Source organism: Haplochromis burtoni, unplaced genomic scaffold (genome assembly GCF_018398535.1).
Source record: "Haplochromis burtoni strain Fernald_Lab_line unplaced genomic scaffold, NCSU_Asbu1 Contig_99, whole genome shotgun sequence".
Lineage (NCBI taxonomy): Eukaryota > Metazoa > Chordata > Actinopteri > Cichliformes > Cichlidae > Haplochromis > Haplochromis burtoni.
Window position 1 is genome coordinate 719140 of NW_024582460.1, and position 17519 is coordinate 736658.

The 17519-nt window shown below is 41.9% G+C and overlaps 1 protein-coding gene across 1 annotated transcript; it reads left to right on the forward strand.

The window, feature by feature from the left end:
- The first annotated feature begins 8425 nt into the window (after nucleotides 1-8425).
- Nucleotides 8426-15732, forward strand: LOC102310805 (histidine-rich glycoprotein). The gene is made up of 7 exons (XM_005940279.2): nucleotides 8426-8708; nucleotides 9159-9269; nucleotides 9642-9729; nucleotides 9896-10053; nucleotides 11389-11496; nucleotides 12690-12776; nucleotides 14894-15732. The coding sequence occupies exons 1-7, from the start codon at nucleotides 8493-8495 to the stop codon at nucleotides 15623-15625; spliced, it is 1500 nt and encodes a 499-aa protein (XP_005940341.1). The 5' UTR covers nucleotides 8426-8492; the 3' UTR covers nucleotides 15626-15732.
- Nucleotides 15733-17519: the final 1787 nt, after the last annotated feature.

Here is a 17519-nt window from a genome sequence, read left to right on the forward strand (position 1 = left end):
TAAGGTGCAATTAAAACCCAGGAGGGCATGGAGCTACCTGCCAAGGAGCAGCAGGTAAGCGCATAGTCCCTCCTGCTAGCCCTCAATGACTAAGTGTATTTAAAATTGAGAGGTGGGCAACGACGTCAGGGGTGAGGTATACACCCTGATGGTAATTTGGACTCCGTGATTGTGCCCACCCCCAAGATCCTATATGTATGTGTAATGAGAGTGTGAATAATGTGAATGTCTAAGTTGTGGGATAAAATTGAGGCAGAGGCAGCCAGAAGGGGACAGAGGGGGGGGTAGCCTCCTCTGCACCCTGGTGACATACCCCTACTCCAAGGCCCTGCATGTGTGGGTGGTTGTGGAGGAGCGGGAAGAGGGAGGCAGCTGGAGATGGGGAGGGAAGGAAGGGAGGGGCAGGTAACCCCTCCCTGGGGCCAGCTCCCCCGCTGACCCCAGTAGGCACTCCCACCCTTCGCGACCCGCCAGGGAAAGGGGGCCCAGGCCCATCAGACCGGGGCCCAGTGCAGTAGCGCCCCCCGGCTCCACAGAGCCCTGGACAGTCCACCCAACCCCACCACAGAGAAAACTGCACCCACCCCACCATCCACTCATCTTCCAGACTACATAAGACGGTAAACGCCCAGGCTGAGATCTTCCTCCACCTCTCCTGTATCTCCCCCTCCTGCAGAGAGTTCCTGAAGAGAAGAAAGCTCCTGCAAGATGTGACCATCCCCCCCACCAGTTGAAGAGCCCCCCAGGCGGCTCGACGCACCGGCGGCACCCTGCTCCAGGGCCGGGCCCCCATGCACCCACCCGCCCACAACCCCGGCAACACACCAACCAGGACCCAAGCCCCCGAGGCCCGGCCCGGGCCCCAGCCCAGAGACGGAGCGCCCCCAGAACCTCACGCCCATCCCGAGAGCCACAGAGCCCCAACCGGACTGACCGCTACCCCGGGTTGAGCCCCCCAAGGAAGATGCCTCCGGGGAACCCCCCGACGCCCTAAGCCTGTCCCTACCCCCTCACCAATCACAACAGTGAAGGCGGGACCAAACTATGACCCCCCACCCCCACTAGGTGATGGAGCTGATAAAAGGGGCCCAGAGCAATTGATCTAATGTGGTGGCAGAGGCTGTGTCAAGACTAATGTAATCTAATAGATAATTTCTATATTGGTTAGAATTAAGATTATTTTTATTTTTCCAGTTCATGAGGACTGTTTTCTTGGCTATGCATAGGGCAGTGAAGATCATATGGGCTATATTCTTTTCTGAAGTGACATTATCTAAGCTGCCCAGTAGACACACTAAGGGGGAAGTTGGAATGTTACATTTCAGACACTTTGATAAGTCTTCACATATCTCGCGCCAAAACTTTTGCACTGGTGGACAGAACCAAAGAGCGTGGATGTAATTGTCTGGTGTATTGCCTTGACAGTGTGAGCAGTTGTTGGAAGATGTAAAGCCCATCTTGAACATCCGATGACCTGTATAGTGCACTCTATGTAGTATTTTGTATTGTATTAATTGCAGACTGGGATTTTTAATTAATTTAAAGGTTTTTAAGCAAATCTGAGACCAGAAGTTTTGGTCTAGGTTGACTGATAAATCTGCTTCCCACTTTGCAGTAGGGAGGGATATTGATTCATCTAATTTAGAAAGTGTTCTGTATATTTTAGATAATAATTTGGGGGATTTAAGAGTAAGAAAATGTGCCGCACTTAGTGGTGTTTGTAATTCAACTTGACTGAGGTTAAATTTCTTTTTTACTATGGATTTAATTTGTTGATATTCTAAAAACCTTGTCTTGTTGATCCCATATTGTTCAACTAGTCTGTCAAATGGAATAAATTCTGTTCCCTCTAATATATGTTCTAAGTATTTAATTCCTTTACAACTCCATTCTGGGAAATTAATCATATTATTGTTTTGTAATATGTCAGGGTTATTCCAGATAGGTGTACGTTTGCATGGGATTAATGAAGACTCCGTTATTTTTAGAAACTCCCACCATGCTGTCAGAGAAAAGCTGATGTTGATACTTTTAAAGCATTCATGTCTTTTGATGTTTGAGCTAATAAATGGTAGGTCTGAAATCTCTAGATCCTTGCATAGTGCCTGTTCAACATCTAGCCAGGGCTCAACTAAGAAGGTATGTTTTAACCATTCTGAGATGAACTGAAGCCTGTTGGCTAAGAAGTATTGGTGAAAATTAGGCAGATCTAATCCTCCTCTATCCTTGGTTCTTTGTAGCGTTTTTAAGCTAATACGCGGGGGTTTATCTTTCCAAAGGAATTTGGAAATATATGAATCCAGAGATCTGAACCAATCTTGTGATGGTTTGTTAGGGATCATCAAAAATAAGTAATTTATTTTTGGCAAGATCATCATTTTTATAGTGGCGACCCTTCCCATGAGTGATATGGGTAAAGATTTCCATCTAGTCAGATCGCCTTCTACTTTCTTTAGAAGTGGGATGTGGTTTAATTTAGTTAAGTCTGAAAGCTTAGGAGAGACATTAATACCTAAATATTTAATATTTCCGGATTGCAGTGGGGCAGAGGAAGAATTATGGAAGGAGCAGTTAATGGGGAGAACTGTAGATTTTGGCCAGTTAATTGAATAATCTGAAACTCTTGAAAACCAGTTTATTAAAGTAATTACCTCAGAGAGGTTGGTTTGTGTGTTTTGCAGAAAAAGCAACACATCATCCGCATAGAGACTGATTTTATGTTCTATGTTCTTACATTTTATGCCCTTAATTGTTGTAGCCTGTCTAAATGCTGCTGCTAGAGGTTCGATAAAAATTGCAAAAAGTGAAGGGGAGAGTGGGCATCCCTGTCTGGTGCCCCTCAGGAGACAGAAGCTGGAGGATGTCTGGTCATTTGTTCTGATACGAGCCGTTGGAGAATTGTATAATATTCTTATCCAGTTTATGAAAGAGTTTCCAAAACCAAATTTGTGTAAAGTTGCGAATAAAAATTTCCAATTAACTCTGTCAAATGCTTTTTCTGCATCTAGAGATAATATTATGGTTTCGATGTTTTTATCGTATGAGTAGTCTATTAAATTAAGTAATCTACGAGTGTTTGTTGAGGAGTGCCGACCTTTTATGAAACCAGTTTGGTCAGGATGAATTAAGAGGGGGGTCATTTTCTCTAATCTCTTTGAGAGAGCTTTGCAGATTATTTTAAGGTCTACATTTAAAAGAGAAATTGGACGATAGCTTGAGGGAAATAAAGGGTCTTTGCCTGGTTTTAGCAGGAGACTAATGTTCGCAGAATTCATATTTGGTGGTAGTCTGCCCTTTCCTCGACTTTCCTGCGAACATCTGTGGAATACTGGTGCCAAATTGTCCAGAATGTCTTTGTAGAATCTGCAGGGAAGCGCTGACCTGGTAGCCATTATATTCTGGGCATACGTTAATTCAGGGCTTCCTGGAGTTATTTGGCGTCAGTGGCGAAATACCAGTTCCATTGCTATGACTGTCTGAGGAATTTTTGGAAGAGTTAACGTTGTCTAAGAAACAGATCAATTTCCATTTTTAGATTGGGTGTATACCTTTGTGTGTAGTATTAAGTTTCATAAGATCAAATGACCCTACATAAAGTGTTTATTCTCTGTTATCCAGATCGTATATTGTGTTCCCCGATATAATCTTTTCAGCCAGTCACATTGATGAGCTTTTATTTTCTTTATTTATTTTCTTAGCTGGTTATCTAGAAAATGACCTGATTTGTTACCTTTGTCAAAATTCTGCAAGCGAGAGTAACATTGTATAAGTTGAATTGTGTTTCTTTTATGTAATTAGTTGTGCATTTAATTGTCTAGTGTTTGTTTTGCATATTGTTGGTTCAATGGTTTCTGATCTTGGTCTGCATTCTTTGCGTAGGCTTCTTCTAGTTGATTTTATGTTTTTTCTAATTCCTGTAATATTTTTGTTTTCTTCTTTCTTTTTGTGTGATGATAAAAAATTATTTGTTTTCACCTCTCATCACAGTTTCCCTCTTCCCACTACTAATATTGAAAGCAGATATTTATTTCCGGTATGATTGTCATTAAAGCTCCACAATATGAAGATGCCATTTCTTTTTAAAAGTATTTAATAAAAAGATCTTACAATCTTATAAGTAGTGATATATGTTAAATTCTCTCAGTTTTTACTTGGGTAGTATTATTTCTAAAATAGTGCAAAACTTACGATGTTAAAGAGATAAGAGCATGCGATAATGAAATCGCTGCATTCAGCATCATAGCGAATCAGCAAATCTGCAGTTGATCTGACTAATTGAAATCTCATCCTAACATGTTAATAGACATTGCGAATAAAGTAATATTCCGTCACTCAGCGTGAGCTGCGACCAAAAATAATCCAGACGAGAGTAGAGTGATGAACATGGAGAAAAAAGTATATTCCTTACTGTGGGGTGAAGGAGCGCCATGCATCGCAGAAGACCAAAGTCGTCATATACTGTTTGATTATATTTGTGGACTGCCAATTGCGCTGAGTTCCTGTTGTGTTGAGCCTATCCATTTCTTCATTTAGTCCAAGGTTGAGGTCACCGCCAAGAATGAGTGTGCAATCAAGGTGTTCAGAGAGTGCACTAAAAAAATCCGTGGAAGAATGAGGGTTCATCAACATTTGGACCATATATACTAACAATACATAGTTTTTTGTTCAATATTGATAGTTTAATAATTAGAAATCTACCCTCTGGATCTATAACTGTATCGAGTACTGTAAAATTAACATTTTTATGTATTAAAATTGCTACTCCCCGTTGTCTAGAATTATAACCGGCTGCAAACACGTTAGGAAACTCAGGTGTTTTAAGTTCGTTTAAACCTGTGACAGGTTTGTGAGTTTCTTGTAATAAAACAACATCTGCCTGTAGTTTTTTAAGCTGGTTAAATATTTTTAACCTCTTTCCTCTGGTGCCAGCTCCATTTACATTCCATGTGACAAACCTCAGCATGCCCTTAATTGTGCGTGTATGTCTAATGATGTATGCTGGGTGTTTCGTTTAGACAGGTGGAGAGAATATGGAAACATCCCTTGTTTGTAAATAGAAAGAGAAAAAGAAGTGTGGTGAGAGGCTCCATAAGTCTGACTATGTGTGTGAATATTCACTAATATGAACAAGCGTGGTCTTGCTTATGTGTCCTGCAAGTCTGTGCGTGCTGTGAGGCTGTTGTGAATGTGCTGCCGTTGAGCTGATGTGTTTGCGTGATCGTGTTGTGAAAATATGGAGAAATAGAGGGTGTTGTTTGTAGGTGAGTGGGGAAGTAGGTGACTCACAGCAGTGAAAGACAAGAGAAAGAAAGAAACCACATGAACTGTGAGCGATAACAAAAAAAAAAGAAACGAAACGGAAACATTCCAATTGAAGAATGACGGAGGGTGACGGTGTTATATCTGCTATGACATCATATTGATATTACTAGGTTAAACCCATGTTAAAGGAGAGAAGTGTGAATGAATAAGAAAAGAGTGTAGCGGGTTCTTATCTGGAGTGCAGTTCAATATAACCACGGTGTGGTGCCGAGGTCGCGGTAAGAGCTGTCCGTCCACGTAGAGCCGGTCCACGGCGATGACAGCACGGGAGCCTTTCTGGATGAAGCTACGTCGAACTGGGAACAGGACCTTGCGTCGTTCCAGGATCTCTTTGGGGAACTGTCTCCGCTAACGTTTCTGAATCTGATCCTTGACAGCAAATACGTGTTGAGTTGCGTCTCTCTTTCAGCTCTCTGACCGCGGACTCTTCACCTGTTCCTTCCTGTTTGAATTGACTGAAACTTTGCGCCACAAATAGGCCGTGGTCTCCCGGTCCGCATCCGCGTCGTGTCCTCCCACTACGCTACCCACAAAGCGGATTATCTATCGAAGCTCGAGTGCTTCTTCTACGGTGGTCTCCGCAGCTTTCAGGTTGGATTCATATTGAAAGTTTAATATCAACCGTCTGCCTACTTGTAGGAATCAAGATTCTAGCAAACGGGTCCAGTTTCTGGATATACCAAAAAACTAAGATTTATCTCTCTGATGCATTACACGGCTTGTAGATCGATAACGGTACAGGTTCTTTTTTTTTTTTAGTTTTCAAATCGTTTTAGCATTGGGTCACGATTATCCCATGGTGAGAGATTAATCTCGACTTCTCCCGTAGCGGGCATTTTCAGCGGCAAGCGTTCCACCTGCTGCTGGCTGAATCCCAGAGATTCTCTTCAGATAGATTTAAAATTCCCGGTGTAAAATCTCCACCAGGGACAGCCTCGCATCAAAACTGGACAATCGCTTGTCGATTGACTCCAGGATTTCTGCGATGTCTTTGCCGGCAGGCGATGTTGTACCGGGGGAGTCTGCCTGGCGACTTCTCTTCGATGACGGCGTCTCAATTTTGGCCGGGGAAGATGCACTCTGGGCCTTATGCATTACTAAATCTTGAAAACAGCGGTCGATGTAATCTTGGAGAGCGTCTAAACTCTCCCCGTTGTCCTCCAGGGTGTTAGAGATGATAAAGCAGATGTTGTTAGTTATATGACAATTGATTAGTATATTTGGTAATACTGAAGCTTGAAAAACCTTTGTTAAATTCTATGTGAACGGTATAATATGGCCCAGCCCTAGTGTGAAGTGACCTATCAGCATCATTCTGAGACAGGATGTTTCTAGTTTTAGTTGAGCAAATGAATGACAGTAGTTATGATCAAAATGACTCCAAGATTTCTCACAGTGTTACTGCAGGCCAGGGTAATGTCATATATCTTTTACGTTGATAAAAAAAAAAAAGCCTGTAATTTCACTTCTTTTCTTGTAGTGACACTTACTTTTGTGAATTTGATAAGTTCTTGATTGATTTCTTCTCTTCCCTAGTGCACTATGGCCCCTCAGTTTGTCTGAGCCAGCCATTGGCCTCCAGAGCAACAGATAGAAGAGGAGAAAGTCCAGCATCAGTCTGTCACAATTCTCCCTGTAAAAACTAGGCTTACAGGTCCTGCAAAGGAAGATTTCCCTGTCAATACTGATACTGATATTGCTCTTGTACACTCGAGACCAGGTCAAGGTGAACATTCAGCAAATACGTGCACAAAAAGACAAGCATGCAAAAAGAAAAAGCATGTGGCAACATAATCAGCTGATCGACCAGCAGCCTTCTTTGGAGAGCCTAGAAACATCACAGAAAGAAGAAAGCAAATAGAGTTAGAAGTGCTTATTTAAATGTGTGTGTATCCAGGAGAAAGATCTCTCTGTTAACTAACCTCTGATATCATGTCTGAGTCGAGGCCTTAGTCAGGGAGATGCCAAGAACCCAACGGTCAATCTTCGTGCTCCAGAGTGCTCTAAACCTCAGACCTCCAAACAGGACAATGACCCTAAGGACTCACCACATGAGTGGCTTCAGAACCACTCTGTGAATGTTCTTAAGTGTCCCAGAGAGAGAGACGCTTGAACCCAATTGAACATCTCTGGAGAGATCTGAAAATGGCTGTGCACCAACCGTCCGTTTGCACAAATAAATGCTATGTTCTTTTGACCTTTCACCCTCTTGATCCTCCCATTTAGTTTGTGTTAATATGGTGGTGAATGTGTACCCAGACTGTCCCAGAGCCAAAAATCACAATGAACCAACCACCAAGGAAACAACTGACTCTCCCTGTGTGCACATTTATGAATTGTGGCTTTGCTTCACGTAACAAACAAATACTTCAAAACAAAGTGAGCTTATTATCTAATTACTTATAGTAATTTCATTAAAATGTGCTTTTAAGAGGCTGAATTTAAAAACCTGATGCTGAGTGTGACAGTGTTCTGAAATTTACAGTCACTTAGGCTGCTAGAGAAAGAATAAAGAATGAAGAAAGAACGAGGAATGAAGAAAGAATGAATAGCTAGCTCTAGTGTTGTTAATAAGAAAAGTATACTGTGTTCAGTTTCAGTTTCTATTTATGATACTGAATGTAAGATTCGGTTTATAATTTTTAAATGTATTTTCATATGTGTGACCTTATCTTTCGTGTGCTCTGTGTGTGTTCTGTCCAGTCTCCTCTGACCCCAGATCCCACCAAGTTGTAAATGCATGCTCAACTGTAGGATAGCATTGTGAGATTAGTTGCTGCTTTGATTACTCGCCATCATTTTTTACCTTTTTGCTGTTTTTATTGAACAAACATTAAGCTTTGTCCTTGATTTAACTCAGTGCCGAGAGTAGATCATATGACCTTCAACAAACTGGTTGCACACGCTGATCCAAAAGAAAAGATCGATTGCATGAGTGATTATCTAACAACTGATAAGCTCCGTTGTGCAAGTGTGCACTGTAAATGTTTGTCTGGATGCTAGGTGAGCATGACTTTTTGAGAGGTAGGGATCAATGGTCATATTTACCATTGACAAGAGGTGTGTGTGGGTAGAATGGGGGGGACTTAAACAGTAGCAGGATATAAAATGTGACCTCTCCGTCTCTGCACATCGGTGTTAAAGAGAGAGAGTCGTCCCAGGCCTTTACCATGAAGACCTGTGTGCTGTTATCGCTGCTGCTGGCGTTGGGTTGTGTGACCATCAATGGTGCACCAGTGGAGCGTGGTGGCATAGAACCAGGCTCATGTGAAGATGCTTCAACAAAAGCAGCTGCTGAACTGGCTCTTACCAAAATCAACCAGAACAGAAAGGAGGGCTACATCTTCAGTCTGCACCGCCTGTCCAATGCCCACATAAAGAGACATGTAAGCTGAGCTTGCAGTATTATTACTGTGTGGTAGACCAGAGCTGTTTAAGGCAGAATTACTTTCTAGCAGAGTCCAGAGAAGTTCAGTGTATTTTGGCATTACGGGAATACTGAAATTTATAAAATCATAAAGTGATTTGACTAAAAATCTGGAGAAAAAGTCAGTTAGAAACATTTTCATGAAACAAATATGTTCCAAAAACTTTTCACTGTGATTGGACCAAATGAGACAAAAACAAATTAAACCAATGTTTTAAGTAAGTACGACAAGTCAGACTGTTTTGGGGGGGGTTTTGAGGGGGGGATGCCATGTTAGGCAAATTACGTGAAAAACAAATGACCATGTGAAAGATCAGAACATAAATTAAACGAGTAACCACTGAAACTAAATTCCATTAGCGTTTTATTGACTGTACATAATGATTGATTAAATTTGTGTGTTTTACAGGGAGAGAATGGTGTGGTCTTCTACCTGAATCTGGATGTTGTGGAGACCAACTGCAGTGTTCTCAGCAAGAGGGACTGGAAGAGCTGTGACATTCGTAGTGGCAATACGCAGGTTAGAAAAAACACACACAAACACTGCATGTGCAAATTCTCATCAACAAGTTTACCAAATTTCTGTATGCGTATGTAATTAATACATGTGTTAGTCCTGATTGTTTTTATTACTGTCTCTTGTGTTCTGCTTAAGGCTTTCTTACAATCTTAAATCTTTCTTTTTTAACATAGTGAGCATCTTAGTTTTGTGTTCCATAAGCAATAGTTCATAAGTTGGCAGGTGAATAAAGATATTTAGTATCACAAGATATTGTCATTGTTCTTTCAATTTATAAAAAGGTATAAAAAAAATCTAAATAAACTCTTTTGCGAATGTGATGCTGTATGTATGAGCAGTACACTAACATCATGTATTGTATTGTGTTTGCAGGTATATGGACAGTGCAAAGCTGCTATCTTCATCAGTAAGGTACACAGAGTGGTTCGTCTCTACAAATACAAGTGTGCTATCAGACCAGGTATGAAAAATATTACACGTATCAAAAAGAAGTGATTGTGGTTTTCATTCAGATTCAACCATTATATCTAAAAAGACATCAAGGTCCAGACTTAAAACATGTTTTTGTGAAGTGCAGCAGTCTCTTCATAATTAAAATGACTTTTTGTTCTGCTCAATTCCTGCAGGTAGGGTGCATCAGTCCTGTGGTGGCTGTCCAGGTTTAACTGAACATAATCATGATAAAGTTCAGAAGGCTGTGACCCAGTCTCTGGAGAAGTTCAATCAGCAGAGTGGGCTGGCCAATCGTTTCGCTCTGCTCAAAATCTCCCGTGCTACTTCACAGGTAGGGAGATCAAAATTAAGATGTGTGACATAATGTATCCTCGGCTCTTTTATTGTATAGTTAAATATTCTCATCATGCACTGTCAAGGCTGAGAATAAGGTGGCAGAATTCCCCTTTACAAATTTACACCATCAAATTTAATGGAAACACACAGAGAAGCTCCTACGCAAAAATTAGATTAAACAACTACAGTAGCCTGTAAGTAAAGTTTGCATAAACTGTATAATATTTCATAAAGTTTTCTACCAAATCTGGTATAAACAGAAAGGAGGCACATAAATGTTTATGGTAGTGGCACTGCTCTGCCTGGACTTATACTGACTGTATCCATACCTAATCTGGTACTACTACTGTAATGGTACTCTGGTACTTACATTAAGACACATTTCCTAACCGCAGCAATTTCCTAATGTTGTAAACCCGCTCAACATTTGGCAATAAAACCCTTTCTGATTCTGATTCTGATTTTGCTCCACCCACTCTTCCCTGCTCTGCTGTGTTTCGTTGACCTGCGGTCACATGACTCAGCAGCACCAAGCAGAACTATGCAGGCTGCAGGAAGGGACAAAGTGGAGCAACGTATAGAGGTTCCAGGTTCTAAGAAATAAAATGTATACAGTTTTCCATTCATCTTGTCACATTCTAATATTGCACTAAAAAGTATCTCAGTTTTGAAACTACCAGACCACAGCCCAGCAGCCAAGAAGAAACAGACAGAAAACAGAAGAAACAAAGCTAATTTGTTTGTCTCCCCAAATAGTGACGGCAGATGGTCGCCCCTCCCTGAGCCTGATTCTGCTGGAGGTTTCTTCCTGTTATAAGGGAGTTTTTCCTTCCCACTGGTGATTTCATTACTGGGGTTATCTCTGTATTTTTGAAAGGTCTACCTTACAATATAAAATGCCTTGAGGCTATATAAAAAAACTGAATTAAAATTGATTTAATTTAATTAAACAGAACGGGAAAATTTCACACAACTTCCTTAATCACATATTTCTGACAAAAATAAGAACAAGAATAGTGCTTAAAATATTTTTTAAAACTTTAATCTTTTTCATTTTTTTGCATTTGGACTATGTCTTACTTTCGTGACAGGGGCCGCTACACCACCTCCAGACTTGCCAATGGTCATTCTGTTAACTAGTTACTGTGTGAAAAAAGAATCACCGTAATTTAGTGGTTATTAAAATGTATTCTATACCAAAACTTTGCTGTATCCCACACCGCCACAGAACATCACTAACTATGCTGCCCCAATTCTCACACATGATTTTATATCAAGTCTCTTCCTTAATTTGGGCTTTTCCTTTCTCTCTGTGTCTTTGTGCATCCAGGTTGTCGCAGGTAGGAAGTACCATGTGGAATACACCATCCAGGAGACCACTTGCCCCCAGAGGGCAGGAGCAGATGAACCTTGCCCCCCCATGGAATGCGAGTTTGCTGTGAGTCTTTTATTAATCTTTCATCTACTAGGTTTTGCCCTGTTTATTCTCAAATGAAATCAAGTTCAACTCACCTTCTCCATCAGGGGATTGTTTTACTTTCTAACAGTGCAAGGAAAAGACCTTCATTTGCTGCTCAAAGCTTAGTATGTTCTAGCTTCATATCAGTGGCTTGTGTATGACAGCAGGAGATTACTTTGATATTTAGTTTGCCTAGTTTAGAAAAAACAACGTAAAACTACAAAGTTTTCAGATGCAAATTTGTAGTGTAATGGCATCAAGTGACGATGAGTTGGTCGTAAGGTTTCTAAACAAGAAAATGAAGAAACTGAGATTCTGGATTCATCCAGAAATACATTCGCTTCTGCTTACCCTTTTCAGGGTCGCGGGGGGTGTGGGGCCTATCCCAGCTGTCGTAGGGCAAGAGGCAGGGTACACCCTGGACAGGTTGCCAGTCTGTCACAGGGCTAACACACAGGGACAGACAACCATTTGCACTCACACCTATGGGCAATTTAGACTTTTCAATTAACCTATCCCCACAAAGTGCATGTCTTTGGACTGTGGGAGGAGAATCCTCGCAAACACGGGGAGAACATGCAAACTCCACACAGAAAGACCCTGGCCTGATGGTGGAATGTAACTCAGGACCTTCTTGCTGTGAGGCAACAGTGCTAACCATGCCACTGTGCTGTCCATTCTGGACATCATCCAATTCTAAATAGAAGGCAGCAGCAGAAATAATTTCTTGTTTTAATCCAAGAGGTGAAGCTGCATCACAGCTGCTTTTGTACATAATTCCGGACGTCAGTAAGGAAGTCTGAGCTCTTGTGGGTAGACCACACCTGAGGAGACAGAGAAATATTTTTCAGATAGCAGTATGACCCAGAGCAGCATGCTCTGGGTCATACTGCTTAGAATTAAAAACCTATTACCATATCATTGTATATTCTGTACTGGTATGCCTTTGAGCTGCAAGCACACTTGCCAAATGCAGTGGTCTGATTGGTCCAATCTGTTAATTCACATGCGAGAATCAGAAAAACTGAACTTGATCCAAAAAAAATTTGTCCAAAAGTATTTTTAAAACAAGAAACATTTGCACAAACTGTACATGTAAAGGCCTTTATACTGTAGTAAAACCACAGGCATAATTATTGCACTCTTACTTCTTCTTCTTTTTCTCTCCTCAGCACAAGGGTTTCTGTAAGGCATCCCTCTTCCACGCACTCAATGGCGATGAGAAGATTGAGGGAGCCTGTGAGATCTATGAGCCTGAGGTGAGACTCTTTTAGATGGTTTCGCTGTTTACCTTCAATGTCTTTTTAAGACATACAGTGGGGCAAAAAAGTATTTAGTCAGCCACCGATTGTGCAAGTTCCCCCACCTAAAATGATGACAGAGGTCAGTAATTTGCACCAGAGGTACACTTCAACTGTGAGAGACAGAATGTGAAAAAAAAATCCATGAATCCACATGGTAGGATTTGTAAAGAATTTATTCGTAAATCAGGGTGGAAAATAAGTATTTGGTCAATAACAAAAATACAACTCAATACTTTGTAACATAACCTTTGTTGGCAATAACAGAGGTCAAACGTTTACTATAGGTCTTTACCAGGTTTGCACACACAGTAGCTGGTATTTTGGCCCATTCCTCCATGCAGATCTTCTCGAGAGCAGTGATGTTTTGGGGCTGTCGCCGAGCAACACGGACTTTCAACTCCCGCCACAGATTTTCTATGGGGTTGAGGTCTGGAGACTGGCTAGGCCACTCCAGGACTTTCAAATGCTTCTTACGGAGCCACTCCTTTGTTGCCCGGGCGGTGTGTTTTGGATCATTGTCATGTTGGAAGACCCAGCCTCGTTTCATCTTCAAAGTTCTCACTGATGGAAGGAGGTTTTGGCTCAAAATCTCACGATACATGGCCCCATTCATTCTGTCCTTAACACGGATCAGTCGTCCTGTCCCCTTGGCAGAAAAACAGCCCCATAGCATGATGTTTCCACCCCCATGCTTCACAGTAGGTATGGTGTTCTTGGGATGCAACTCAGTATTCTTCTTCCTCCAAACACGACGAGTTGAGTTTATACCAAAAAGTTCTACTTTGGTTTCATCTGACCACATGACATTCTCCCAATCCTCTGCTGTATCATCCATGTGCTCTCTGGCAAACTTCAGACGGGCCTGGACATGCACTGGCTTCAGCAGCGAACACGTCTGGCACTGCGGGATTTGATTCCCTGCCGTTGTAGTGTGTTACTGATGGTGACCTTTGTTACTTTGGTCCCAGCTCTCTGCAGGTCATTCACCAGGTCCCCCCGTGTGGTTCTGGGATCTTTGCTCACCGTTCTCATGATCATTTTGACCCCACGGGATGAGATCTTGCGTGGAGCCCCAGATCGAGGGAGATTATCAGTGGTCTTGTATGTCTTCCATTTTCTGATGATTGCTCCCACAGTTGATTTTTTCACACCAAGCTGCTTGCCTATTGTAGATTCACTCTTCCCAGTCTGGTGCAGGTCTACAATACTTTTCCTGGTGTCCTTCGAAAGCTCTTTGGTCTTGGCCATGGCGGAGTTTGGAGTCTGACTGTTTGAGGCTGTGGACAGGTGTCTTTTATACAGATGATGAGTTCAAACAGGTGCCATTCATACAGGTAACGAGTGGGGGACAGAAAAGCTTCTTACAGAAGACGTTACAGGTCTGTGAGAGCCAGAGATTTTCCTTGTTTGAGGTGACCAAATACTTATTTTCCACCCTAATTTACGAATAAATTCTTTACAAATCCTACCATGTGGATTCATGGATTTTTTTTTCACATTCTGTCTCTCACAGTTGAAGTGTACCTCTGGTGCAAATTATTGACCTCTGTCATCATTTTAAGTGGGGGAACTTGCACAATCGGTGGCTGACTAAATACTTTTTTGCCCCACTGTAAGAAAAAAAAGGATTGGTGGATTGTGTGATTTTAATTTTGGAACTCACTAAATTAACACAAACTGTTTATACATGTCTTTGCTGTATAATTCCAATGAGGATGTGTTTTTTTTAAACTACAGAATCAGATGGACACATCCAAAGTTTTGTTAACACCGTTCTCCTAAAGTTTAGCAAACAGATCTGCTACAGTGCTTTAGCCTGTCAAAATTCTCAGTCACACCTGGTACACCTCTATTTTGAAGCTCTAACTGTCCAGATAGAAGAGTTAAAAAATAAAATTCACTCTGTACTGTTGTCGTGAAGGGGGACCATAGCTATGGAGGCCAGAATTGCTGTTTGTTATTTTCAGGACTTAAGTGGGCCTTGAAAATCTGAAGATGGAAGCACCAGACCATATTTTATTCACATACACTGTTCACTCTTTAATATCCTACACTCTTTATCTCTTCTCCAGGCTGCTGAGAGAGAGAAGAAGCTACACCTGCTGGGCGGAGAGACTGACCACAGCCACAATGACACACACTCACACAGCCACGACCAAGACCAAACACACGACCACGCAAACGATCACACAAAGTGCCACTCTCATCATGGCCACACCCACAACCACACTGATGACCGTGATCACCACCACACACATGACCATGCCACAGGCAGCGCCCACAGGCACGCTCATGACCACTCCCATGACCACGGTCTGAATCACGATCACGTGCACACTCATCACGCCAAGGCACACAACCACAGCGGTGACTCTCCCAGTCACCACCACGACTATAAGCATGCTCTAGGTGTGCACACACATGAACATGACCACGAGCTGGCTCTGGACCATGACCACAAGCACGGTCACCTGCATGAACACGAGCACCACCACCATCACCACCATCACGAACATGAGAACGCACCCCACGATGAACCACAGGGAACAGTGATAGTCCTGCCCGCCTTGGGCCAGCCTGTGACTCTGCCTTCCTTCCCTGATGTCCCAGTTGGTGGCCCTGGAGTTGGAGTCACTCTCCCACTTAAACCCGACCCTCAAATTCCTGGACAGATGGAGCCCACCATCGAGCCCTTCCCAAAATCAGTCTCTGCCCAGTGCCCCACCACAGCGGGAAAGCATAAAAATGTGGATGAACTCCTCACTAAAGACCTCGAATTCAAGCCAGCTGCAGCCAGTTCATAAAGCCTATAAAACTGTTTTTAAATACACACACAAAGGCTCAAGTGTAATGAAAAGAAGGAAAACTATTTGGCATTGCATTTTTCTACATTAAACACATTGTCAGTAAAGCACTGCTTGCATGAGTCAATCTTACCGTTTCATGTCCTAGAGCAAAAGAAATGTTTTAAATGCACTTTTTTTCATAGATTCCACTAAACAACTGATTTGCTTTGGCAAAAGGCTGCTAATATTTTTTGCACCAACCAAGCAATTCCCATATATGTTACAACTGAAACCTTGCCATAAATCAGCATGGTGTGGAGTTAAAAATTTGTGGCACCTTAAAAATTGAATACAGGTGACAAAAGGTAAAGACATTCTGTAGCTGAGACGAAGTACAGGTACTTGTTTTAAAAATTTGGGAACTAGCTGAAGTATTGATTCAGCTTCTCTGCAATGAAATGAATAGCTGAACCTCTGAGTGTACACCTGTGGACTAACCAACTGTTTAAGGTAATGCTAGCATCACTGCAGTTAGCCCCACCCTTTTATGCTCATGTTAGCAGTACTAGCTAGCTAACTTGCTCTTCACAAATAAAGTTTCAAGTTAGTCTCTGCCAAGACTAGATATGAAACTACCCATTTGTTTTGATTACACAAGGGCACACATTTCTGTTATTAAATTTAAGTACCTGGGACACTTTTTTTATGTGACTCTTGAAGGATAATGTTGGGTCTAGAATGACCCCAAGATATTTAAATTCTGGAGCTAATTCAAGCTCTACTCCAACAAGGAATATGTTTGACTGCTTCAAGTTTAAGGGGCGTTTTGAAAAATACATACAGTTTTTGAGGTGTTCAACATTAGGCATGAGTCCTCCAGCCAGCTATGCATTAATGCTAAAGCAGCCGTAAGATCTGTTGCCACCTGCTGGACACCATTTGCTTGCATATATATATAACTGCATCATCCGCATACATTTGAGTAAATATATTTGGACAGACTTCAGGTAAGTTATTGATAGAAAGAGAGAACAATAAGGGCCCAAGAACAGATCCTTGAGAAACCCCTGTATCACAGTCTAAATATGGAGATTTAACCCCATCCAACACCACACACTGTTTCCTGTGTGAGAGATATGAGGCAAACCACTGAAGAGCCTGACTGGAGGTATTAAAATGAGTCAATCTGGACAACAATATCTGATGGTTTACAGAGTCAAAAGCCTTCTTCAGATCTAGCTCCAACACAGGGACTCTTGTCCAGCAAGCTCTTCAAGTTCTCCACTAACATACACAGGGCAGGATCTGTGGAGTGATGTGCCCGAAAGCCAAACTGCAATGGATGTAATGAGGGTTGGGTGTTTTCTAGGTGAGCAGTGAGGAGTTTAACCACCCACTTCTCAGCTATTTTAGATACGACTGGGAGTATGCTTATGGGACGATAATTAGCAATGTCAGTCTTCACACCTGCTTTGAGAATTGGTGTAACTGCAGCAATTTTCCAATCTGTTGGAACAATGGAGTGTTTGAAAAACATATTCAAAACATGAATCAGAATCAGAATCAGAATACTTTATTCTGATTCTGATTCTGATTCTGATTGAAAAACATATTCAAAACATGAGTTGTTGGATGTACAAGCAAATCCATATGTTCCTTTAGGAAGTTTGTGTTAATACTAGAGCTGGGCGATATAACGATAACGATATGTATCGCGATATAACTTTTACTCGATAGAGAAATTAAACTATCGCGATAGACCTCTGCTGCTCATCTGCTCTCGTTACAACCAATTACCCTCAGGGGTGATATAAGCTGGAGAAGAGCAGTGTGGAAGAGGAAGGAGAGGTTTCTGGTGGTTTTCCTCTGTGCTGGTCAGAGTGTGCTACTGACTTAGGTGTGGAACAGCCTG

What these genes read in the sequence shown, in the direction of transcription:
- LOC102310805 (XM_005940279.2), top strand. Translation starts at nt 8,493, where the DNA reads ATGAAGACCTGTGTGCTGTTATCGCTGCTGCTGGCGTTGGGTTGTGTG. An exon ending in TTCGTAGTGGCAATACGCAG is followed by an intron (nt 9,270 to 9,641) that starts GTTAGAAAAAAC and finishes TTGTGTTTGCAG; the next exon opens with GTATATGGACAGTGCAAAGC. An exon ending in TCTCCCGTGCTACTTCACAG is followed by an intron (nt 10,054 to 11,388) that starts GTAGGGAGATCA and finishes TTGTGCATCCAG; the next exon opens with GTTGTCGCAGGTAGGAAGTA.